Consider the following 26,542-nt stretch of genomic DNA (forward strand, 5'->3'; position numbering starts at 1 on the left):
ACAAAACTACACATCTGAAATCTGTATTCTGTACCTCCTGGGAAACCTAAAACGTGGGAGGGAGACAATTCAGGTAAATGTGGCTCAGAGGCTTTTCAGTTTTATCACATCTGATCCATTTACCTCAAATCAAAAGAGCACAACATTGCAGAGGATTACAGACTGGCCACCATAAAACTGACCTTATTTTATTTTACTACAGTTTCTTGGCTCTACAGATTTCTAAATAAATATAAAGTCACTAGCAATCAAACAGGCAAGTAAGAAATGATAAGTGTTTTGACAGTGCTCATAACACTTTGAGGTATTTTTAGCATAGTTCTAAGTCGTATTAGCTTAACCTGTAATAGAATATAAATGAGCCCATATGGCAGAGATGTAATTATATTCCATGTGAGAAATCCCTGTGGTAGATTTGGAGAAGAGAGAAAAAAAACCTCACCACATGTGCCTTCTGGAGGGCACGATTTACAGATGATTACTTACTCATTTGCATTGAGAAGAATATGAAGTAACACAATGCTAACAACACTGTAATGAAAAGGGCAAGCAAAAGACTTGACACCCTGGGGGTGCTGATCCCTATGACTGACATCCAGTTAGGAACAGAGAATTTTTCCCCTTAGGGAGTACATTTTATGAAGCGATCTTTGATTACGTGGGCACAGTAATCATGAGTCTTAATTATTATTACTGCAAGAGAATGGGCTACAAATCTCTAGGGACCATCTCTGTCACAGATACTTGGCTGTTGAATGCTGAAAATGAATGTTTACCCAAGGATCATTTTCATTCCAACCTGATATTTAGTTGAAATTTCTTTGACTACTAGTCATGAAACATTAAATATAGATTAGAGGCAGAGAGATGTTGAAAGTTAAAATTCACCGGAGGTGCACACCCGTGTACTTGAGAGACAACCCCAAATGTTGTCCAGATGTTGTAGCAACAAGGCTGATGGTTCCCAAGCTGCAGCACAGCCACAACAGAAGAGAAAGTGGATGTTTAGCATTCCACAGGCCTTCTGTTTAGTTTACTTGCCGTGTATTAATTTAGCAGAAAGTCCTAACAGCCTGTTCGTGGTAGATGTTACAAAGTCCGCACTACCCTGAAAGAATGAAGAAATTCTTTTATAGCAGTAAAGGGAGTATAATTCAAAGCACATAACTGATTTTCCACATTTTCAAACTGTGATAAGACTAAGCATTAGCAGCAGAAACATATGTCTGCAGTTTTGCCAATGTTTCTCAATGAATTTAAAAAAAATGCAGCCTCTAACTTACTGGTTAGATTGTTAAGTTGTTTGGGGCATTTCAGTGGCTATTAAGACACTTGCAATAATAAAGTGATCTGGGAAATAGACTCAGGGATGAGGTGAAGAATCATTTTATGTAGCAGGATATGCCAAAAAAATTTAAAGGCCATTCAAAATAATTCTCTACAAGAAGAAGCATGTTAGAAGAACACCATATCTTTCTTCTTAATGAATTGGCGCTGTATTTACATGTTAGGCACATGTACCTCTTCACCCCTTTCTATACCATGTGAACAAACCAAGAGAGGAACATTGATTGCATGAAATGGTTTTTTACAAAGATAAGCAAAGGCTAAGCAAAGTATCTACAGAGTAACACTGTTTTTGACCATAATGTTGGTGCAGCCACAAAATTGTTGTATCAGTGCATTCTGGGACTCCTGGTGTACTTAGCCCATTATGTCCATCACTACTTCTAGGAGCAGGATCTTTTGGATAATTCACAAATATAAGGCGACACATTGCCTGGTGGAATTAGGAGAGTCAGATGAACAAGTGCAGCTGCAATTCATAGATACATTTTTAAGGTCGAAGGAACCACGGTGATTGAGTCTGACATTCTATATAAAATAAACCTTAGTAGTTCACCCAGTAATTCCTGTATCAAACCCAATAACTAACAGGTGAACTACAGCATATATTTTGGCTTGATTTCCAGACTCCAAGTGACGGAGAGTTGGAGAATCCACCAAATTCTTGATATGTTCATTCAATGGTTTACTGTTAAAAATGTGTGCTTATACCCAGCTTCCAGAAATGCCTATGGCTTCCTGTTGACACTGGGAAGAAACCATTATTGGTTGCACTGCTTCAGCTAGATCTGAGTGAAAGATCTGCACTCCTGTTGTTGCAACCAAACTTATAACCAATACTTATAAAAAGACCTGGAACATCTGTGGCACTGTACTAATGCTACAAGCTCAAAGTGTTACAAGCAGTGATTTCAGCAGTACTTCTCACTTACTATAGATGTGTCCTTATACAGCCTTAGTTTTGCAGTATGTCACACAAGTTTGACAATTTTGGCCAGCTATTGGATTGGAAAGTATACGTGGACTAGTAATAGAAGCAAAAACAATCCAGTCTGGTAGCACATTGTGTTGCCACTTTGAGGACCCACATTTATGAACAACCTGTGACTCTCATTCCATGAATTGGAGGCACTTAAAGAATGATTCAGTAGACTAGAGCCAAGACCAAATATTCTAGCTAGAATTAGAGCCTAGATGCTCATGGAAAAAGAAGAGTAAATTGTGAACCCTCTTTCCCTCTTCCCCCTTTCCTACTCGCTGAAGACACAGGAAACCAAAAAACCACCCTCTGAATTGGACTAGCATTCGTGACTGATGGACTATTAAATCTCAAGGTGAGCAGATCATCAGGTGGGATCAGAAAGAAAATCCCCAGCATGTGCATCATTGGTATTTTCACAAATACATTAAATACTTAATATAGGGCCGGCACTGTCAAACACAGGAGAACAAACTAGAGTGGACACTCATAGGAACAGTTACATTAGAACCTATGTTCTGATGCTAATTTTTTTCTGTGTAGTTTGCCACACTGCAGCACCAAACAGGGGTGCTGGAACAATTTGTACAGTTGGGGTGCTGAGAGCCATTGAATCATACTGTAAACCCTGTATATGATGGAGACCACTTCAAGCCAGAGTGGTGGAGCAGCATGCCCAGCATCCCTAGTTCCAGCACCTATGTTGGCTACTGACAATCATTTCTCCTCCAGCCAGAAGGGGAGTCCCACATTCAGTCAGAAATATCAAAAGAGATGAGGTACAAGCAGATTAAGATGGCAGTTGTTATACCAGAGGGTGAGTAGGTAGCCTCAGGACCAAGGTCACTAATATGGCAAGACATGCACCTAAGAGAACTAAAATTTTGGCAAGCATACTTTTTTGTGACTAGAAAGTTTTAATTAAGACTAGTTCTAAAAATTACATCAGACGCCTGTTAGAGTAGGAGAGAGGCACCAGTACCTACACAGCAAGTGGACGTTTGCTACATTAGGCCTTTCTCAGCTTCCATTGAAGTCGTTGGCAAAACTGTCTTCAATTTCAATGCAATTGTGACCATATCACTGGTGTATTGCAAACAGGAATGTGGTGTTTCAGTTGGAAACTCTTAGCAGTCTGGTTGGGCCCTAAGGAAACTTAGCATTCCTTTTTTTGTGTGCTGGCTTTGCAAGTGAGCCAAAGGCCCGAGACTGCCTTGAGGAGCAGGATATCTCTGTCAGTCATGATAGCAAGCTAGTTGATTATTCATTAATCATACATTAGGTAAAACACAACATTGGGTGCCAAGTGGCCTTCAAAAGCATCCCTCTGTTAAAGTTATTTTACCTGCCATTCATTGAATACTTATAATTACAGGCATATTTCCAATTTTAGTTAATTTCAATGCACTTTTATCGGAAGCGAGGATGAGGGTTGTGGTGGAGGGGGCCTCTGTGTTTGGAAAGGGAAAGTAAAAGAGAAGTAGATGAGGTTCCTTCAGGAATGGTCATGAGGGAAGGGAAAAGAGTTCAGGACTGGAAACAAGTCAGCTCACCTTCACTCTCTCAGCAGAGCAGTGAGGACATGAATGTTCCCAGTATTGCTAGGGTTAATGTAGTTTGCATAGGAGACTGAAGTTCAGGAGATTAGTAATGGGGTACAGAGCCTCATTCAAATTTGCCCCAGAATGGTAGCGACTCAAAGCTGTCACCCATCCAATTACTATTTGGTGGAATGTGACAGGAGGTGATAGTCTGGCAGCTGTCCATTAGGCATAGGTATGAGACTATCACCTCCTGTCACATTCCACCAAATAGTAATTGGATGGGTGACAGCTTTGAGTCGCTACCATTCTGGGGCAAATTTGAATGAGGCTCTGTACCCCATTACTAATCTCCTGAACTTCAGTCTCCTATGCAAACTACATTAACCCTAGCAATACTGAACCACCATAATAATTGGCTCCAGTCTGAGCAGTCTTATCAAAGAGACCAAGGAGACTGAGTGACACAGTTCAGATTTCATGCCTATCTTTCATTTGTAGAAGTGGTTCCACTAGAACCAGGATTCGAGTGCTAAGTAGCACTTGCACTTCCATTGCTTTTGCTGCAACCGCTCTGGGACAGAAACATTCATTTCTGGACCTCTAGAACATTTCATCAACAATAAGTTCATTTGTTTAAAAAAAAAGAACAACCTTATGTGAAATGGGTCATTGGCAAACCCAACTCCTTTGGAGAATTAGTACCAGCTGTAGGGTCAATAGAACATAATGGCAAGTGAATGATCCTTTTTAAAAATAAGATTCAAAGACTTGAACAGACGTGAATCCTTTCTGTTGTTTAATTTACCAACCTGGGGATATAGCCTGAAATATGAATAGTGAAAATGGCAGCCCAAGAAGTGAAAAAATAATTGATGGCTTGTCCCCTCTGACACCTCGTTTTCCTTCTAGTAGCCAATCAAGGCGAAAACAAAAGGGAGATCAGTATTATGGCTATAAGATGCTGAATAACTCCTAATAATGACCATGTTTGTTGGCATAATTGTTCATGTTGATTTGTAACTTGTGTTGCCAACTCTCATGATTTTGTTATGAATCTAATTATTGTTTTCCTTAAAGCCCCAGCTCCTGGAGTTCAGTGGATATGTGACGATTTCAGCCTTCCTTCTTAAGGAAAAAGTAAGTTTCTAGCCCTCGTGGCTGTGGAGAAGCTTCAAAATGTGACAAACACCCCAATGGCTCAAAAAGCAGAAGGCAAATGAAAAGAGCATCAAATCTATTCATTGTACATAATCTCATGATTTTCAAGCCAATCGTATGATTTTTCGTGAGCCTGACTCAGGATTTTTGAACATTTGGGGTTGGCTGTAGTCACACCCAGAAAGCTCCTGTGTGTCTTGTTGAAGTCAATGGGACTCAATGGCACTCAGCAACTTGTTGAAGTTGATGGCACTCAGCAACACACAGAACCTGGCCCTTAAGCAGCCCAACGACTTTTCCTGGTTTCTGCACCTTGGCTGCTTAAGAACATCACATAAACCCAGCCAGCGTGCCGCACCATTATTCAAATGGAAGAGCGATGGTCTTAAGTAATTTTCAGCCATTTTTTGTTTTGCTGTATTTCTAATTATGCTTAATTTAAAAAAGACTTGTGTATGTTTCCAGTCATGTGGTGGCTGATCCAGCTCCCCTTGAAGTCAGCAGCAAAACTCTTTCTGAGATTAATGAGACTGGGCTCTTCACACTGTATCTACACTAAGGGATGATAGATTCCAGCACAACATTTGGGCAACACCTGCAGGCTGAATCAATTCCTGTGAATATTTTAAATGGGTGTCACCATGAGGAATTGATCCCATAATTCATGGTGCCTTTATTACCTCTTGCAAGCTGTCCACACCCAGTTTCCAAACTGGTTTCAGGGAAGCAACATGTCTTGTTACTGACTGCAAAGCAAGGCTATTTGCAGAACTAGGAGGAGGTTGGGGCCTGAGGTGGACGGCATCAGCTTTGAAAGTCTATACAATATACATATTTTTAAAACACAGAACTGGAAAAAATATACAATGACAGAAGGGCCCCTCTGCACATTCTGGCCATCAGTATGTTGTACAGGAACAAAAGTAGCCTCATTTTAAATATGTTGGACAGCTTTGCTTTAGAAAACTCTAACCCTGAAATAACTACTACTGCTTGGGATGAACCTTTAACATGTACTACCACAGACAGAATTTCAGAGGAACTAATGTGAACTGCATTTTTTGGTGGGGAGAGGGAGGAGAGAGGTACTGGAGATTCCCAGATTCTTAGATAAATTAGCTGCCACTGGAAGACAACCATGTACTCTGAATAAATTGGACCTGAGTAACATTAGAGGTGCTTTTAGGGCTTAATGAAATGAGCTGCCACTGGGATCTGTCTTCTCAAGAGAAGTTTGTAAATTACCTTTGACCCTACCCATATTTTTTAAACTTAAAAATTCATTTTTGAAGCATTTTAAAAAGTCCTGGGTTGAAATCCTGACCCTATTGAAGTCAATGGGAGTTTTACGATTAACTTCAATAGGTCCTGGATTTCATCTTGATGTAAAAGATACTTACAACACTGGGCCCAATCGCCCACTCCTGTGGAAAAATCAACTGGAAACTCAGCTAAGCTCACCTCAGAGTTTCCCTCCCATTTTCTCTTGAGGGGAGTGGATTTCTAATCTCAGGGTGGAGAATGTGACATGGGGACCTCTGGGCACCGTTTTCTGTCGGAAAGCAGGCTGAAATCCTATATATCCTGGGATTGTAACGCAGCAAGAGCTGGCTTTTCCCTAGTACTCCTCACATTCCCCTCTCCCACCAGCTAAGAGAACTCTCTAGCTGACCATTGGCCTGTCCCCTTCCATGGGGGACCAGGAGGCATGAAGTGAGCATTAGTTCTGTGTAAGCCAGTATTAGCTATCGAGATTTCTCCTCTGCTGTGCTCAGAAACAAAAATATCTCAAACAGGAGCTGCTCCTCTGGCTCCACCTTTTGCTAGACATGTGAACCCCAACACCACAGTTCCTTTGAGGGGCTTCTGCGGAGTGGACAAGCACACCGCTGAGCCCCTCTTCCCAATTCTGGTGACATGTGCTCCTTTTACCAAAGCAAGTGGAGCAGATCAGCTAGGCCTATGTACTGAAGAAGGAAGGGTAAAGACCAAGGAGTTTTAAACAGGAACTTATTTGCAACTCCACAAATGTAGAGGCCTGAGCCTGCAAGATTGTGAGGACTTCACCTTTCCCTTGAGGGGTTAAGCACCCTTCCTATCCACGGATTTCAATAGCCTGAAACAAACTTTGCTTTGACTTTTCAGAATTCAATTAATGTTTTTAACCCAAAACATTGCTTGAGATCTTAATTGAGTAAGGGCCTCATCTCCAATTGGCCTTCAGGGCCCACAACACCTCTCAGAATTGGGCCCAAATAGATGTACAGCTCTAAAATACAGATAAATGTATTTACAAGTAAACTAAGGGCCTGCCACAGAAAAATCTGAGTTTGTGGCTAGCTGTTGCTTGTGCAACAGCCTGTGGTGTCATCAACACCAGTAACAGGAGCTGTATTTCTCAAGAGGGCTTATAGACCTGATCTGTTCCTGTGGGAGAAATACAGATCCCTGAACACAGATCCTTGCAGGTAAGTCAAAGAGGAATTATTTTCAAATATGTTTTTATATTGTATTTGTTTGAAAATTTACATCAACCAAAGTACATAGGATCTTTGACAATTCACTGTAGTTAGTAGAAATGCAGTTCAGTTTACCTTGAAAGGAAAGCAGGGTAGGATTTTCAAACCACCCCATCAATTTAGGAACACAAGGCGCAGTGACTTTCAATGGGATTTTGCTCACAAATCACTTAGGCACTTTTGAAAAGCCAACCCATAGTCACTTTGGCCCAGATCCCCAAAGATAGTTAGGAGCCTAATTCCCATTGATTTCAATGGCAGTGCGACAGGCCCATTGATTTTAATGGGAGTTAGGCTGCTAAATATCTTAGAGAATCTGGGCCTTTGTCGCTTTATAGACCAAATACTCCCATGTTTCCCAAGGACACAATTTTATAGGGATACATTGACTTTTCTTCTTAATCTCAAATCAGCTACAGAGAGCTGCTTTATCAGTAATACCTAGTACTATTTATGTCTGAGCAAGTGGCTAGTCCCTATTTGTTCATACTACACTGATTAGTATTAATGCAAGATCAGCTCTTTCTGGAAGGTATTTTTTAAAAAAAGATGACATGAGTGACAGGAGCTGTCAAACAATTTAATTTTTAGAGCAAAAGTCACTTATCTTTCATCCTGGTTCGACTGGAGGTGGCAAACAGTTTCCCTTCTCCACAACTCACTTTCCCTCTATGGCTTTTCATGAACACTGCCAAATTACTCCACCTCCTGATGGATTACAAGGGCCATATTCTACCATTAGCTACACTAGTGCGACCTCCAATGTAGTCAAAATGGGGGTTGCCTAGGTATATCTAATAGCAGAATTTAGGCTCCAGGCAGCAGAAAATCTGCTAAGGATGTTGTGGTGGTACAAATGTCCTGCAAATGTCCTCTATGGAATGCAGGGCTTGCAAGCAGCCAAAACAGCCCTCCAACCTAGGTGAGAGGAGAAAAAACAGTGTGTCACTAAAGCAGCCAGGGAAATGTGCTAATTCAGTATATCCCCAGTATAGCTTCTACCTGTAGGACACTCATGGAGCTCTCAGAGGAATGTAAATATCACCTCTGGGGAAGGTGTCAGTCAGTCCTCCATTCCCCAGAATGCAGCAGCACTCAATAAATCAATTATGTGGAAGGTGTCAGGGAGGATAGATCTGGTCTTGTCTGTCTAAAGTAGACTGTAAACTCTAGGATATTAAACTGTCTTTTAGGTTTCTACAGCACCATGCACATTAGTGGAGGTAAATAAGTAATAACTTGGAACAAAACAACAATGCTCATTCATATGAACAAACCAACATAAAAAGTCAGTGGGGTGTTGTTACCGCTCAGTTATATTAGCCTCACTACTATATTAGTCTCACTAAGATGGTATTGTGACTAACATACAAGGCATGCAATTTAGCATGTAAACAGTTATAAAGTACAACAGCCCAACTGTATGTGCTATTTTAAAAGCAAGAAATATGTAATAACAAAATATAAAGATCTACCAGGCTTAGGGATTTCGGCTACTTGAGTTCATCTTCTGACTTTGTCATCAGCAAACCCTTCAATAAAATTATATCCTTTTCTAAAATTTGCATTGTATAAGTATGGCTTATTTTAATAAAACTGTACTAAAGCTGGAAAAAACCCACAGACTGTTCTTGGTCACACCAAGAGATACTGACAACATCATGGTAGCATGAGCAAAGCTCACATGATTTGTGATACTATTAAAATAAGAAGGAGATACAGTCTTATTTGCCATTGCAGTTCATCATCATCAATATAACTATTTCCTGTAGACAGTTAATTTTAGTTCCACTGTTAGGGCCATCAGATTGATTAAATTGCCATAGAAGTTATTTTAGGTCTTCCACCATGAAATATCTTTCTTGCTAGCTGGCAATGGGAGTTTTTCTATATTAATTCTCTTCATATGCAAAGATAATTTTTAAATTATATTGTAATGATTATGACAAACATACACAAAGGGAAATCACAATAGCAGTTACACTATTATGTTGTTCACTTCCTCTTATTGCAACCAAACCCTTAAAGTATTTTGGGAAAAAAACCATCTGATTAGAGGATGGTAACTAAATGCACATATTATGGGGTTTTTGAGTGCAAGCCTCACTGATGACTGAATCGTCATAAAATGGCATTGCTTCCCTGTATGTGATATTGGTGTGTGCATGTGGGTCCTCAAAAGGGCTGTCTGACCAGAGTACAAGACTACAGTTTATTTACTCGTACAGCTGATTTGAATGAAAACAGGGGCAAGCCCTGGTCTGTGGGAGAAGCCTTGCTGTGGTTGTACTGGAAAATTAATTTAAACATATGGGGAGGTCTGAAACAGGGAGATGTTCATGGATTACAAAACGGTAATGTTTTTCTATTGTAGAATTAAAAATATTGGCTATAATGAAATGATCAAAATGTTGCTTTTTCTTTTTCTTTGTGAATTATTACCTTATTATATTAAAGCCTGTTTTTTTACTAGTTTATTGAGATCTTTACTTGTAACATACAAATCTTGCCTACTAATAACCATACAAGTATTTTGCCACCTAACTTATAACTTGATAGCTTTTAAAGAAGATTTAACATTACCTCACCAACTGACACAGCTTTAAGTAAATGTACAGTGTAAATTTCAGTTTATAGTTGCATGAAATTAAGTGTTGATTTTTTTTCTTTGTTTACTTCCAGGACACTCTTGTCAATTTATCCAGCTTGATTTGATAGTTATTGGGCTAACCCCAAAGCATTTTGTGCACAATATAAACATCAAGGCCCCAGTCTCTTGAAGTGCTAACCACCCTAAACTCCCCCTGACTTCATAAATTGTTAGCGCCATTTTAATAAGATCTTTGATTAACCATGCCTCCACTTATTAAGTCACCAAGCTTTGTTTCCTTTATCTCTTTACTCATTTTAAAAACATTAACATGCTAAAACTGCTGAACTTTAGAAAATGTGGGGTACTTGTAGCACCTTAGAGACTAACAAATATATTTGGGCATAAGCTTTTGTGGGCTAAAACCCACTTCATCAGATGCATGCAGTGGAAAATACAGTAGGAAGATATATATACACAGAGAAAATGTGTTACTCTCATCACTCTTCGGCACTGTAAACATATTGAGGGCATCAGATGATTCAATGTTTGAGGCAGAAAGAACTCTGTCCTTCCCTCTTTTGTGTGGATTATTGCATATCTTGCAAACTCAGCTGGTGACCTGTATGTCTGATAGATTTAAGATTAGGGGTGTTGCATGCCAGTACCAACATAGCAGAAGACAGAAGTCACAGGATCTAATGTACATAAGTGCTTGCAGGATAGAGGCTTTAAGACTGTGATCTCCTTGTAGCAGAGCCCATGCTTTTCTATGTTTGAAGAGTGCTCACCACAAAAGGTCCTTCCTTGATCTGAAGTTGCTGGATCTCATTATGGTACAAGTAATAAATAGTACAAATCTAACTGGATCTTTAAAAACAGGATATTCATAGTCGAGGCTGAATTATGTTGTTACATGGGCCTGTTTAGGTACTGCAGAGATCTTAGCACGGTAGGTGATAGCCACCAAGAATATTGCAATTATATTGTCTGGGCACTAGAGGGTGAATGGAGGATGAAATAACAGCCTTACCTCAGTTTCCAAGTGAAAAGGTCACACTATAAACTAAGTTTGTGAGGATTCTCTTCACCATTTACATGGAAAGAATCTTTAACTGCACTTGTACATGATAACAGCTATTGAGCTAGAGATATACAGAAATGCACCCCCCATGTTAAGTTAGAATGTAGGTCTATTAGAATGCAGCATTTCAGTTTTTAAAAAATAGCCTTTTAAAATATTCTTGTAAATTGGCAGTTTTGTGGATAATTTATGTGAACAAGTTAAAAGCCCTGAAAAAATAGGATTTGTTACGGAAACTACAGTGCAAGCATGCTACTTTACAAATAGTGCGACTGTTACAGAAGGATGAACTCTAGTTCAGCATCCCCAGTTCTCCATGCTATCACGATATTGCCCTCTATAGAGAATAGCTAGAGAAACATGTTTATTTATATATGCCTGCTCATTTTAGATCAGTGGCATTCTAAATGAAAGAGCATAGCATTTGATTAAAGAATGCCTTTTACCAATATTCTTTAGTCTCTCAGTCAAACTTTGCCATATCAAAGCTTTTGTTATATTATCTTCTTTATGAGACACAAAGTAGAATTTTGCAACATTGTTTCTTTTTATACTACAATACAGTCTACTCATAAATATGGCATACCAATTATACATAGCGTTGTCAGAAATCCTATGTCTTTCTAAATACCCTTGAGCTATGGAACACTGGATATGTTTGGAGTATTTTACTATGGTGAAGCATAAATTATTTTAATATGCCCAAAAGAAGGCACCTTCATATTTGTTTAATCTACTTAGACTTGACTTTTACAAAAAGTCCTAAAAACCACGATAGGTGCATTTGAAATATGTAGACAAATAAAAGTATGCCAAAGAAAAATGCAAGAAGAAAGTTGTGCATTATGATAACACCCACTAATGACTTATGGAAATTACTGAATTTTGCAAATTAGCATGCAAATGAACAAACAACAAAAACAAGAATGATGCACAAATAAGATGGAGCTTGCTGCAACAATTTAATTTTATGATATACTGTAGTCTATTCTGTAAAAATAAAGAAGACTGAGCAATGTGAAATTCCCTATATTTAAATCTTGGAAGCACAAATTATAAAGTGTGCAGACCCGAACTGGGTAGACTGGCAAAATGTTACTTTGTATAGAAATGACATTTCCATTATTAAATACAAAAATTGTTATAACCCTAACGCACTTTCTGCAATGCATAAATGAATAAACAAATATTCGGTTTCAAGGTAACTGGTCAAAATATCTCTATTGCTGTAATTATTCACCTGACCATAAAGGACCTGCACTTCAAATGAAGCTGAATGGTTTGTGCTTTAGACCATTGGAACTGAACGCTGAGCAGTACTACTGTAACTGCTAGAACAGAGAATTTTTTTAAAAAAGACAATATTTAAGAAAATGGACAGTACATTTATGCTACAATAAAAAGCCCTATGGTTAAATTCTGCTCTCATGTCTATGAGGGCAGATTTTCGCCTCTAATTTCTAAGTCTTGCTTCCTTCGTATTGCATGTTAATTTTTGCCTGATCTTTTTTATAAACAATTTATATCCCCTACAATTCTGTATAATGAAACACAGTGCTACCTTATAACAGTGGAAAGCGTCAGAAACAAAAATCTCAATTATTCAAGTATGCCTACCAAAACCAAACCTCTAAAAAGGCACTTTGGAAGATAACAAAAATGTTTTGGAAAAAAGCTTAGAATGTATGTAGTTCTTCAAAAACCGGAATGGAAATATTTTCATGTACATATTTTACAGCTCTGGTTTAACTAAACAGTCAAGATTCCAAGAAAACAAAAAGGGCTGCATACGAAAATATTCTGAGGAAGACAATTGTTTATATTTTATAAACACAGCTTGAATGTGATTCTGGCAGTGAGAAACTGGCTAATTTTTTAATAGCAAATATAGAAGGGTTTTTCCAACTTAATCTCTCCTTTGCCAAAAATAAAGAAATCTGCAAGCTTCTTTCTTCTCTTGCCATATAGCAGATCTCTTCTTGGATTTCACACCATCAACCATATCCTATCCAGGATCTTGAACAGTATACATTAGTTCTTTTGAAGGATTAATCTGGACTGTCCTAGACATAAAAAAGAAGCTGCATAATGCATTCCTACACTGAATTCTAGCTTGTACTGTGAACGCAGTTAAAAAACAAACAAAACAACACCCAAACCTTGTAATATATGAAAATAATGAATACAGCATATATTGAGTTACTGTGAGGCATATGTAAAAGGACAAGATCATTTTGTACAAAACCTCAATTTATTTAAGAGAAATTAAAAATATGGTATTTAATATATATAAATTTCTATTCCTCTATAAATATAGATGATCTTGTGATAATGAAAGAAATAAATGAATACCAAATTCAAATACCATTGCATTTCAGGATATGGTAGGCAGAGATAACATTTATGAACCTAAATACAGACGCTTGTTATATAAAAACTTTTAAAAAATACAATCAGGAGAGAGAAGCATTCTGTTTTTTTCATACAGAGGACTAAATATTAAAATGCATCTGTGAAGAGTTACATTTGATGTGTCTTGTTTAAACCTCTTAAAAAAAACAGGAGCATACATTTTTTAAAGATAGCAGACATATTGCACACATGCTTCACAGTATGCAACGTAATTATGGTACTAGAAAGGACATCAGAGTTTCCTTAAAGTCTCATATCCCATCAGATTATTTTGTTTCTTGGTTGTTGTTGTTGTTGTTGTTGTTTTTTTAATAGTGGAATAAATCATCCCTCCCTCACAATTTGTACATAATGGAGCATTTTAATACAGGAGCATTTTAATGTTTTCAATATTTCCAGATTGAAAAGTCAATTTATAGATTTAATAAAAAAGCTGAATACTGCATGTCATTCCAACTAATCTCTTTTTACTGAGCTCATATTTTCTGACCCTGTTTATATTGAGCAGTCTATTAATCTAAGTAAATATCAAGTACCTCAACACAACCTTCCAGGTCGTTCTCCCTCAACAGTTTCATTGACAGAAGAAACAATGTTATATCACACACAAGCTGACCCATCAAGGAAGCAGATAGCCAAGAAACTGAGCACACACAAATTAACATTTATAACTATCCTCAGTCTTCCTTCCCTCCACACACTGTGAAACTTTTGGGACAGCAACAGCCAATAACCCCATTTCTGATGAAAGGTTAGCCAGATCAATCACCTCTTGGGTTTCCATTAGAAAAAGAAATAAGTTTATTAAACAGGTTAAAAGGAAAGGTTGCTATCTATGCTCTCTTATCTCTCTTAAGCCATCAAACATACTATAGGTGCGGCTGATATTAGACCTCCACTCCTGACCACTGACAAAACAAACACATGGTACAGTTAAATTTAAAAAAACAGAAGGCAGTCAGTCCCCCCACCCAGTGCTAAGTGTTGACAGGTTTAGTCTGCTGCTCTGCCCTGATCAGACACCTCTGCGCAGGGCTCAGGAGATTGTTCCCTCAATGGTTGGGTAGCTGGGATAAGATCTCCTTGGGTATATATGGCAAGGACTAGACATGTCTGGTATTGGGCAGCAAGGGTCAGACCATCTTCCTCTCCACCATCTATGGAGGAGCTCACAGAAGTGAGGTAAAGCCGTTTGCTCCCCCCATCCCCTCAGAATGCAGGCAGCAAGACTCCTCCATTATGCATCAGGTATATGGGGCAGGGATCAAGTCAGGTGTCTGTGCCCCTCCCCATTCCCACCCATCTTGTAGGCTGGCTGGGATCAGGACCCAACCTGTGTCAGGAGGAACCTTAGGGAGTTACAGCAGCCTCAATCCAGGCCATGCTGTTCGTGCAACTGAACTCCAAGCAAAACCATTACAAAACCTGTGCTGGGATGAAAGGAGTGGTTTGTTTTAGTTGCTTTTATTTTTCCATCCTGTACTAAAATGAAAAATAAAATCCAAAGCCAATTAAAAACCGTGAGGAACATCTGCAAATGAGTTAAAATGTCCTAAAAATAAAAAAGGTGAGAGATCTTTGTAATTTACAAATACAAATATACTTACAAATCTTACACAGGCTATTTACAACCCTCTCCCCCAACCACACATAATGTTCAGTCCCAACAGGAGGCAAAGCCTGTCCCATCTTAGGAGTTTCCCCACCTGCCTCCTTATTCTCACTTCCCTGCAGGCTGGAGAAACGGCTAGCAGTCTGAAAAGTTTGCCAAGAGTGGATGTGCAGCAGCCTCTCCCCCCTTCCCTGATTGCGACTGTGGGCACACAATGGAGTTTGGTCCCTCACCTGCCCTCTCTGGTTGGGATGGTGGGTGTCCTTCGGCCTAGCTGAGCTGGGTTTCACACTGTGGTTTCCCCTTGCTTGCTGTTGGTGAGCCTGGTATAGAACTTCCTCCAGGAATTGAGTGTTTTCCCCGACCAGATCCAGAAGCCCGAGGTGATACCCACAATTAAGGTCATGAGATATTTGATCATGAAGACAGTAAAGTCAGGGCTCATGGGTGGATGGTGGTAGCTGTTGTGGTTACTGGGGCAGGGGATGGCATAGCTCTTACAGCTCTGGGCGACCCAGCTGCTTTCCCACTGTTCCCTAAAGGCTTGCTCATAAAAATAGCAGGCGATGACTATGGTGGCAGGCACCGTGTAGAGGACACTGAAGACCCCTATCCTCACCATCAGCTTCTCCAGCTTCTCTGTCTTGGTGCCATCGTGCTTCATGATGGTCCTGATCCTGAAGAGGGAGACGAAGCCGGCCAGCAGGAAGGAGGTGCCGATGAACAGGTAGACGAACAAGGGGGCCAGCACGAAGCCCCGCAGGGCATCCACGTTGTTGATGCCCACGAAGCAGACGCCGCTGAGCACGTCGCCGTCCACCTGCCCCAGGGCCAGGATGGTGATGGTCTTGATGGCGGGCACGGCCCAGGCAGCCAGGTGGAAGTACTGCGAGTTGGCCTCGATGGCCTCGTGGCCCCACTTCATGCCGGCGGCCAGGAACCACGTGAGGGAGAGGATGACCCACCAGATGGAGCTGGCCATGCCGAAGAAGTAGAGCATCATGAAGAGGATGGTGCAGCCCTCCCGCTTGGTGCCCTGCGCCACCGTGCGGGCGCCGTCCTCGGCGAAGCGCTCGTTGCAGACCACCCGCTCCTCCAGCAGGAAGCCGGCGATGTAGGCCACGGCCACGGCGGTGTAGCAGCCGGACAGGAAGATGATGGGCCGCTCCGGGTAGCTGAAGCGCTTCATGTCCACCAGGTAGGTGAGCACGGTGAAGAGGGTGGAGGCGCAGCACAGCACCGACCAGATGCCGATCCAGGTGCGGGAGAAGCGCAGCTCCTCGGGCCCGAAGTACATGAGCCCGTAGAGGCGGCCGGGCTCGCAGGGGGCGCCGCAGTCCTTCTCCCCGAGGAAGCGGTAGTTGAGGTAGGCGGGCACCTTGAGCGCCCGCGGGCAGGCGAAGCGGCCGCCCCGCTCGCCGCCCGCCGGCCCCGCGCCGCGCTGCTGGGGGTGGCTGGTCCAGAGCTCGGGCAGCAGCGAGGGCGTGGGGGTGCCGCGCTCGGAGGTGTTCTGCCCCACGCACAGCTCGCCGGCGCCGTGCACCGGGAACTTCTCGCAGCGCAGCGTGTCGGGCCACTGGAAGCCGAACTTGTTCATGAGCGCCTCGCAGCCCAGGCGCGCCCGCTCGCACAGGGAGCGGCAGGGCGGCAGCGCCTGCTCCAGCACCGTGCACACGGGCGCGTACATGGAGCACAGGAAGAACTTGAGCTCGGCCGAGCACTGCACCTTGACGAGCGGGTAGAACTGGTGCACCTCCAGCCCGGCGTCCTCCTGGTTGGTGTGGCCCAGCAGGTTGGGCATGATGGTCTGGTTGTAGGCGATGTCGGTGCACAGCGGGATGGAGATGGGCTGGCAGTAGCCGTGGTCCGGGATGGAGATGCCCCGCTCGCCGTTGTACTGCTGGGGCTGGCCCCGGGCGGGCAGCACCGGAGCCTCCGCCCACAGCAGCAGCAGGAGCCCGAGACACCAGCCGGGGCGGCTGCCGCTGCCGCGCCTCTTCCTGCCGCCCGCCGCCGTCTCCCCGCCGCGAACTTCCCGGCCGTGCCCGGACGCCCCCGGGGGTGCCCGCTGCTCAGCCATACTTCGCCGGCCCCTGCCTCGGCGCCGCTGCCGCCCCAGCCGGGCTCCCGCCGCCGCCTGCTGCCTCTGCTGCGCCCGCATCAAACTTGAGACTCATGAAGGGGGGCAGGGCGGCGGGAGGGGGACACCCCGAAACTGCCCCGCTCCCGGCCCCGCCAGCGCTCCTCACTGCCCCGCAGAGCCGAGTGGCGAGAGGCGGCGCGCGGCTCCCCGCGGCAGCTCCTGCCTCCGCCGCCGCCGCCGCCTGACCATTTGTGTCAATCCCTCAAGTGCGCTCCCCCTCGCCTCTCTCCCTCGGACCGGTTTCCAGGCGCCCCGCAGTCTGCCGTTCGCCAGAAGGGAGGAGCCTTGAAACCGACGCCTGAGTTGCCTGCGGAAGGGACCGTCTCTCAACATCTCACTCAGCTGCCAGGCGCAGAAGGAGGTTGGGTCGCCCAAGCGCCGCTTTTCAGCCTGTCCAAGGCACAAAGGGAGCAGAGGCGGGGGCTCGCGGTTGGGGGGGGGGGGTCACTGTGAAGGAGGCCAGGCTTGATGGGTTTTGCTTTAAAGGAAAAAAAGAGGAAGGCTTGGGAGGAGAATAGCCCCATATGCTGTGAGAGCATAATGAATAGAATAGGGCAGACAATTGCTTTTCATTTTTATGGTTAAAAACTCTGCAGTTCACACTAATGAAAGAGGGTGAGTCAAGGCTAGGATCAGAACAGATGTTTCTAAGTTAAAGTTTAGTGTTTGCAATTTAGGAAACACATTTGTTCCATAGTTTTACAATAAAAACTTAAAGATTGTAACCTGATGCAAGAGATTCTTTGGATTCTGGTAAATATAATAGTGCTAAGCTCGCATTGTCTTAACACTTTGAAAACTTTAAATTGACACACTATGCCAGTGAAGTACATAAGTAAAACTCTAAATGTCATTTGTAAACCAAATAACCTCTTCCTAGCAACACACACCAAACAAACCCCCAAACCCTAAAACAGCCATTTTGTGTGGAACCCTCAAAAATATGAAGCCTCAACTTCCTCTCTGGTATGAGTTCATAGATGTCAAAGATTAATTTGACCACTGTCTTCAGAAAGTGATGAGAAAAACATCAGCCTGCAACACAGAAACTTTGAAATATGCTTTAAAACTATCCATTTGCTGTTTTAACAGATCTGTCAAAGGGGAAGGCTGGACCTACCAAGTTTTGTTATAATAGGCATTTGTGTTGTCCCTCTTCTCTGCTTGCCTGCTCTCTCTTTGTGAAGATTTGTGCATGTTGTGATACCCTGCATCTTCAAAGGAATGGAAAAACAGACAAAAAACCAACACCAAAAAAGCAGGATGGAAAGACAGTTTGTGCCAGCAGAGCTAAGAGTAGCTCTCTCCTGAAAAGTTAGGATTTTAGGAATGTTACAGACATTTTTTAGAAAGAATTGATAGATTCCCCATAATCAATACAGCACAAAACATTGAATTGGTTAATATATGTTACATTTTGGGTCCATCAGTCTTGACAGTGTCCCTTTAAAGAAAGACAACTCTCTTACTTCCAGCTCCATTCAAAACGCAGCAGGGATTTTGGGGAGTGGGAATCAATATTTGCCTCAGGGCACAATCATAGGGGTGGGGGAGAAAGGGATTGGGGGGATGACAATATAATTGTCAGGCTTCCAAAAGGCAATTGCAGAGAATGGAGAGTAAAGTAAATTAAAAACTGTGAATAGTAACTGAACATCTTTGTAAGACTTGTATTGCCATAATTTGTTTAGTGTAACAGTTTTTTTGGCACAAAAATGAGGAACAACCCTTTGAAATTAGGGTCCCTGATAGTTACACTGAGTATATACTGGTGGTGTTCTGAAGGTTGAAAAATAAAAATAAGTATCAAAGGGCATTTATCATATCAGTGTTGAGTTACTTTTACATTCTAGGATAAATGAACTATAATAACCTAAAATATAAAAGTAATAATTACAACAGTTTTTTCTTGCCTAGCAGACAGTTAGTTTAGGTCAGTGTAAGATTAAAGCCACCTTACTTACAAATACCTTGGGACAGGTTTTTCTAAAATATACACTACTTCTGTAGATTGCATGTTTTGTTGAGTGAATGTGCATACAGTTATTACCAAGGATAGCCATTTCCTCCTATGTTTCTAAGCTACATGTGCTCACAGCCAGAGGAAGTCATGTTGGCTCTTTCAAAATGCATACTCAATTTATTAAAAGGAAAAAACTGGTAAAAGCTAGATGGGAAATGTACTTTACTCACTGAAATTCAATAATAGTAATAATAAACTAGGCTCCTATAATCTCAAAGTGTTTTACAAACATGGAGTATCTGGATCCAAGAACACCTCTACACTGTGGAAATTCAAATCCCCATGTTTGACTGACTGTCCCAAAATCACACAAAGATACATTTCTTACCATCATTACTGTGTGCCCAAAGTCAGTGGCAGAGTCAGGAACAGAAGTCCTGACTCCCAGTCCAGTGCTCCGACATGTTGGACAGCCCTTTTTCTTTCCCTAAACCAGTGGTTCTCAAACTTTTGTACTGGTGACCCCTTTCACATAGCAAGACTCTGAGTGCAACCCCCTCCCTTATAAATTAAAAACACTTTTTTATATATTTAACACCATTATAAATGCTGGAGGCAAAGCGGGGTTTGGGGTGGAGGCTGACAGCTCATGGCCCTCCATGTAATAACTTCACGACCCCCGAGGGGTTCCAATCCCCACTTCGAGAACTCCTGCCCTAAAATTTTGAGGCCTTGCAGTATATTGTGCCATCTTCAATTTGTACACCGAGGCACTGTATATCACACTTTTATTACACAGTGTCAGAAGACAAAGAATCTTTGGCAAAAATGGGGCAAATGAAGCCATCCGAATCCTTTGGTCTGGAAGAAAATGTGGTAGAGAACTGGAGGAAGTGATTGCATGCTTTCAAATTTTTCTGGAAGCAAGTGACATTACAGAGAAATAGGAAAGCGTGAAAACCACCACTCTGCTTCATGTGGCAGGCCATGGGCATTGGAGGGCTATAACACATTCCTGTGGGACCATGAAAGGGAGTTGGAAACTCCTATGAGGTGGGGAAGGTCTCAAAGCCCGAGCTCTAGCCTGAAGGTTTTTAGCCCTGCAGCCCAAGCCTGAGTCAGCTGACCCAAGCCCTGAGACTTGGTGCCAAGGGGTTTTATTGCAGTGTAGACATACCTTCGCTGTCTATCTTGTCGTAACAATAGATGTCCTGTTTTGGACCAGAATAAACATGTCCACTGAAGTTAAAATGTCCAAATAGGAAATCTGCATCAAATATCAACTTATAGACTATAAACCTCATTTGGCTCACCATGGGATTCTAAGTAAGCTAATAACTGATTGTGAGCCACAGTTCACGAGTGCCTTATTGTGGCAGTTCTCCTTGACATATTTGTTTTAGCACATCACGTCAAGCCCTTACTATTTTTAGTCACATGTGTTAGGATAAAAGTCAGTACAAATAGCAAAAATGTGATAATATAAAATGTAGCTGATTCGAGGATTCCACAGCTATCACTGTAGGATCATCACAACATACCTCAGTGTTTTATTAGGGCTAAGATTTCAGAGACCGACAGGTAGAAAAACAAAACCCTTAATCTACATATAACAAACTTCTTGAGCCCAAGACAGTTAACCCTGAGGTAGGTACCAAAAGATTTATGTGCCTGAAAACTGTAAAAGAAAATATACTCTTACAAGAATCCCAGACAGACGCAGCCATTGCAAAAGTGTGAGAGATTTCAAACAGAAAGTGTCTAGCCACCCCCCAAGGTAATGGCCACCTGCATGAAGAACATATGTCATGACAATGTCTGAGGGTCATTCCTATAGGAGAAAAAAAAGACATATAAAAAAAACCTAAGTTGGACCCTGGCAGTCTGTTTCTTGGGAGATCCAGAATGCTACTGTCAGTGCTTCTGTACTGACAGAAATAGCACAAACCCACACAGTCATTGGCAATGAAAAATATCAGGAACAGGGAACATGAGGCCCATGTGATTGCCTGCCCAGCAGCCAAACAGGCCACTGCATAAAGAGTCGTTCTGAGAACATGAAGCCATGTGACCAGAAAACCATTTAGGCTCAGAGGCAGTAGTTATCAAAGATGCAGAACAATCCTCTTTTCTGTCAGAGGGTTCAGGTCATCCAGCCCTGAAATCTATCCCCAGATATCTCTATTTATATATTTTGTTATTAGTTTGTGGTTGTCAGTTTTGGTGGAAATTGTGTTTTATCTACACTTAATTTGGGGAGAAAAACCTACCATGCGATAGCTTTTCTAATCCTGATCCATATCATGTAACTTGGGACAGGAATAAATATCAGTCTCTTAGGAGCTCTCCTGGAAGTTAGACCCTTTTTACATCTCATATTAAAGGAGGCACAAGAAGAAATGATAAGCACATTCAAAGTGCACTATAGAAAGTCTCTTCATCACAGTACCCACAACAATTTTTCTGGTCGATAATGTTTATAGAGCAGTTTAAACTAAACTCAATATATATTGAGCATGCAGGCTTATTATTTGGTTTTGTCTTCTTCTAGAAGAAATGTAGATGATCCCTTGTAAATTAAAGCCCTATGTTGCCTGTGCTTCCTGATCTATTCTGTGATTGGATGAGAGAGAAGCTGGGACTGTAATCATTCTAGTGCTGGAACAAGTTTTTTGGAGAACAAGAAAAACTCACCACTCTTAAAAGGGCAATTATAGCTCATGATTCATTTTGTTTTAGGGAAAACATGCACATTTCTCTCTCTCTCTCCTTTTTATTTTCCCATCTTAAATTAATTCTTCTAAAATTATATATATACAGTGCCTCAAAACAACCCAGTTTCTTATTGTTGTGTCTCCCCCCCCCCCACCATATTTCCTGGATTTAGGGCCTGATCTGCATCCTTATGCTCAAGAGTAGATCTATTGTTTCATTGACACTAAGTAAGTGAGTAAAGCTTTATAAGGTTTTGCCATACACCAAGAAATTCACAGTTAAGGCTGCTCTTGATCTCACACTGTTTGGGGGACTGGTTTAAATCCATTGATTTCAGTGGAATTATTCCTGATTTACGTCAGTGTACATGAGGTCAGAATCATGTCTGAACTGTTGCTCAGAACATACGTGGCAGGGGATGAGCGGTTGTGTGTCTTGTTCTTTTTATGCATGCATTTCCCAATAACATTAGCGAGCGTTATTTATGTAGATTGACAAGAGAGTGTGAGACAAGGTCAGATTTATTGATGTCCTGGAAGGGACATATCAGGGTCTTGCAAATGCCCTTGTTAATGGCCTTGTTCCCTACAAAGGAGAATCTCAGTTTTCACTTCAGAAAGAAATCTTTGCTCCTTTTCCTTGCAAAGATAGCCTTGAAAATATAAACCAGTACATGGATGTAAACTGACCAGGGTAACTGAAAGGAATGAGCTACCAGGTTCCACTTCTAAGAGTCCTTCATCTGCTGAACTCACAGTTTCTATAAGATGTGTCACTTAAGTTTGGGGTATAGTTCAAAGAACCTCCTTATTAACCCTTTCCAAAATCTTCAGGCTGGCTCCGATAACAGTGGTGTGGTAAAAGTGGGCAAGACGAGAACGAGAACAAAAATTTGTTTCATAGGCTTTTCCTAAAATCGGAAGGCAGACTCTACTTTTAAAATGTTCAGCTCTCTCTGAAGCTGGCTCCTGACCCAGCTGCTGCACACTCAGACAGCTGTCATGGCATGGTGTTCCCTCCATTCCCATGGCAGCTGTTTCCAGTGGAACTCTCCTTCCTGTGTCCCCATCAGAATCTCTAGGAATACATAGGGGATGAACCACATGGTTCCTATACACACAGCAAGCTGCTCCAGAGGTATGTGAGGAGGAGAAAGCGAAGCACTTTAAACAACTCATCACCCCTGTATCACAATTCTGCATGAGGGTGTCTGCCTTCAGATCAAAAAGAAAAGGAGTACTTGTGGCACCTTAGAGACTAACAAATTTATTAGAGCATAAGCTTTCGTGAGCTACAGCTCACTTCATCGGCTGCATGCAGTGGAAAATAGAGTGGGGAGATTTATATACACAGAGAACATGAAACAATGGGTGTTACCATACACACTGTAACGAGAGTGATCAGGTAAGGTGAGCTATTACCAGCAGGAGAGTGGGGGGTGGGGGGGAGGAGAAACCTTTTGTAGTGATAATCAAGATGGGCCATTTCCAGCAGTTGACAAGAACGTGTGAGGAACTGGGGGCGGGGGGGGGGGGAATAAACATGGGGAAATAGTTTTACTTTGTGTAGTGACACATCCACTCCCAGTCTCTATTCAAGCCTAAGTTAATTGTATCCAGTTTGCAAATTAATTCCAATTCAGCAGTCTCTCGTTGGAGTCTCTTTTTGAAGTTTTTTTATTGAAGAATTGACACTTTTAGGTCTCAGAGTAACAGCCGTGTTAGTCTGTATTCGCAAAAAGAAAAGGAGTACTTGTGGCACCTTAGAGACTAACCAATTTATTTGAGCATGAGCTTTCGTGAGCTACAGCTCACTTCATCGGATGCATACCGTGGAAACTGCAGCAGACTTTATATACACACAGAGAATATGAAACAATACCTCCTCCCACCCCACTGTCCTGCTGGTAATAGCTTATCTAAAGTGATCATTAAGTTGGGCCATTTCCAGCACAAATCCAGGTTTTCTCACCTTCAACCCCCCAACACAAATTCACTCTCCTGCTGGTGATGGCCCATCCAAAGTGACAACTCTTTACACAATGTGCATGATAATCAAGTTGGGCCATTTCCTGCACAAATCCAGGTTCTCTCACCCCCTCACCCTCCTCCCAAAAACCACACACACAAACTCACTATCCTGCTGGTAATAGCTCATCCAAAGTGACCACTCTCCCTACAATGTGCATGATAATCAAGGTGGGCCATTTCCAGCACAAATCCAGGTTTTCTCACACACACCCCACCCCCATACACACACAAACTCACTCTCCTGCTGGTAATAGCTCATCCAAACTGACCACTCTCCAAGTTTAAATCCAAGTTAAACCAGAACATCAGGGGGGGGGGGTGTAGGAAAAAACAAGGGGAAATAGGCTACCTTGCATAATGACTTAGCCACTCCCAGTCTCTATTTAAGCCTAAATTAATAGTATCCAATTTGCAAATGAATTCCAATTCAGCAGTTTCTCGCTGGAGTCTGGATTTGAAGTTTTTTTGTTTTAAGATAGTGACCTTCATGTCTGTGATTACGTGACCAGAGAGATTGAAGTGTTCTCCGACTGGTTTATGAATGTTATAATTCTTGACATCTGATTTGTGTCCATTTATTCTTTTACGTAGAGACTGTCCAGTTTGACCAATGTACATGGCAGAGGGGCATTGCTGGCACATGATGGCATATATCACATTGGTGGATGTGCAGGTGAACGAGCCTCTGATAGTGTGGCTGATGTTATTAGGCCCTGTGATGGTGTCCCCTGAATAGATATGTGGGCACAATTGGCAACGGGCTTTGTTGCAAGGATAAGTTCCTGGGTTAGTGGTTCTGTTGTGTGGTATGTGGTTGTTGGTGAGTATTTGCTTCAGGTTGCGGGGCTGTCTGTAGGCAAGGACTGGCCTGTCTCCCAAGATTTGTGAAAGTGTTGGGTCATCCTTCAGGATAGGTTGTAGATCCTTAATAATGCGTTGGAGGGGTTTTAGTTGGGGGCTGAAGGTGACGGCTAGTGGCGTTCTGTTATTCTCTTTGTTAGGCCTGTCCTGTAGTAGGTAACTTCTGGGAACTCTTCTGGCTCTATCAATCTGTTTCTTTACTTCCGCAGGTGGGTATTGTAGTTGTAAGAAAGCTTGACAGAGATCTTGTAGGTGTTTGTCTCTGTCTGAGGGGTTGGAGCAAATGCAGTTGTATCGCAGAGCTTGGCTGTAGACGATGGATCGTGTGGTGTGGTCAGGGTGAAAGCTGGAGGCATGCAGGTAGGAATAGCGGTCAGTAGGTTTCTGGTATAGGGTGGTGTTTATGTGACCATCACCTATTAGCACCGTAGTGCCCAGGAAGTGGATCTCTTGTGTGGACTGGTCCAGGCTGAGGTTGATGGTGGGATGGAAATTGTTGAAATCATGGTGGAGTTCCTCAAGGGCTTCTTTTATATTGTCATCAATGTAGCACAAGTAGAGTAGGGGCATTAGGGGACGAGAGCTGAGGGAAGCATTGTTCTAAGTCGGCCATAAAAATGTTGGCATACTGTGAGGCCATGAGGGTACCCATAGCAGTGCCGCTGATTTGAAGGTATACATTTCCCCCAAATGTGAAATAGTTATGGTTGAGGACAAAATCACAAAGTTCAGACACCAGGTTTGCCATGACATTATCGGGGATACTGTTCCTGACGGCTTGTAGTCCATCTTTGTGTGGAATGTTGGTGTACAGGGCTTCTACATCCATAGTAGGTAGGATGGTGTTTTCAGGAAGATCACCGATGGATTGTAGTTTCCTCAGGAAGTCAGTGGTGTCTCAAAGATAGCTGGGAGTGCTGGTAGCGTAGGGCCTGAGGAGGGAGTCTACATAGCCAGACAATCCGGCTGTCAGGGTACCAATGCCTGAGATGATGGGGCGTCCAGGATTTCCAGGTATTCCGTAGCCCCAGTGTTCATCTGCTTATGGATATCCCAATAGCCACAAACATGAAAAATTCCCTTTTCCATCTGTGAATGGTAAAGATACTGTACCATCCTCTATTGGATTCAGACATAGCGATGGTGGTCTACTCATTCATTACCTGCAGACTTGATTATTGTAAGTCTCTGTACTTGGGTATGAAATTATAGACCTTAACCAAGCTGCAGTTTGGTTCACAGCACAGAAGACTATCTGCTCAGCAATGCAGACCACTGAGATGCCTTTATCCCAGTGATCTGCTCTCTTCACTGGCTTCCTGTTGAATATTGGGTCCAATTCAAGATTCTGCTTCTCACCTTCAAAGCCATACATGGGATTGATCCAAGTGAGCTGAGGGACTGCCTCACCCCGAGCAGCTGTGACCTTCTGTGACAGCTGTATTCTATAGGGCAGTGTCAACCTCAAGGTGACTGTACAGGAGGCAACTCTTGGGCAGAAAATGGAGCTATTGCAGCAGCTGGCTCCCAAATCTGCAACTCCCAAGAAGATATATGAGTGACCATGAACCTCAGCACTTTTAGA

General features: G+C 42.3%; 2 protein-coding genes across 17 annotated transcripts in view; one reads left to right on the plus strand and one right to left on the minus strand.

Moving 5' to 3' along the window:
• Positions 1-14,074, plus strand: part of LOC140907638 (uncharacterized) — a 138,970-nt gene extending 124,896 nt beyond the window's left edge. For 12 of the 14 annotated variants that reach the window (XR_013635410.1, XR_013635404.1, XR_013635407.1 and 9 more), the window contains 2 exons: positions 2,611-2,681; positions 4,948-10,019. The gene's annotated coding sequence lies outside the window, so the exon portion shown is untranslated. Of the gene's footprint in view, positions 1-2,610; positions 2,682-4,947; positions 10,020-10,229 lie in introns of those variants that run through there. The other 2 variants (XR_013635401.1, XR_013635400.1) reach the window with 2 other exon arrangements.
• Positions 1-17,741, minus strand: part of FZD1 (frizzled class receptor 1) — a 69,864-nt gene extending 52,123 nt beyond the window's left edge. The window contains exons 1-2 of one of the 3 annotated variants that reach the window (XM_073334001.2): positions 15,865-17,741; positions 4,328-8,465 (exon numbers count right to left, since the gene is read on the minus strand). In XM_073334001.2, coding sequence (XP_073190102.1) covers positions 8,355-8,465; positions 15,865-17,406 — 1,653 coding nt within the window. In that variant the 5' untranslated portion in view covers positions 17,407-17,741 and the 3' untranslated portion in view covers positions 4,328-8,354. Of the gene's footprint in view, positions 1-4,327; positions 8,466-15,478 lie in introns of those variants that run through there. The other 2 variants (XM_078851786.1, XM_078851787.1) reach the window with 2 other exon arrangements.
• Between the last annotated feature and the right edge of the window lie 8,801 nt (positions 17,742-26,542).

The sequence above is a fragment of the Lepidochelys kempii genome, chromosome 2 (genome assembly GCF_965140285.1).
Source record: "Lepidochelys kempii isolate rLepKem1 chromosome 2, rLepKem1.hap1, whole genome shotgun sequence".
Classification (NCBI taxonomy): domain Eukaryota; kingdom Metazoa; phylum Chordata; order Testudines; family Cheloniidae; genus Lepidochelys; species Lepidochelys kempii.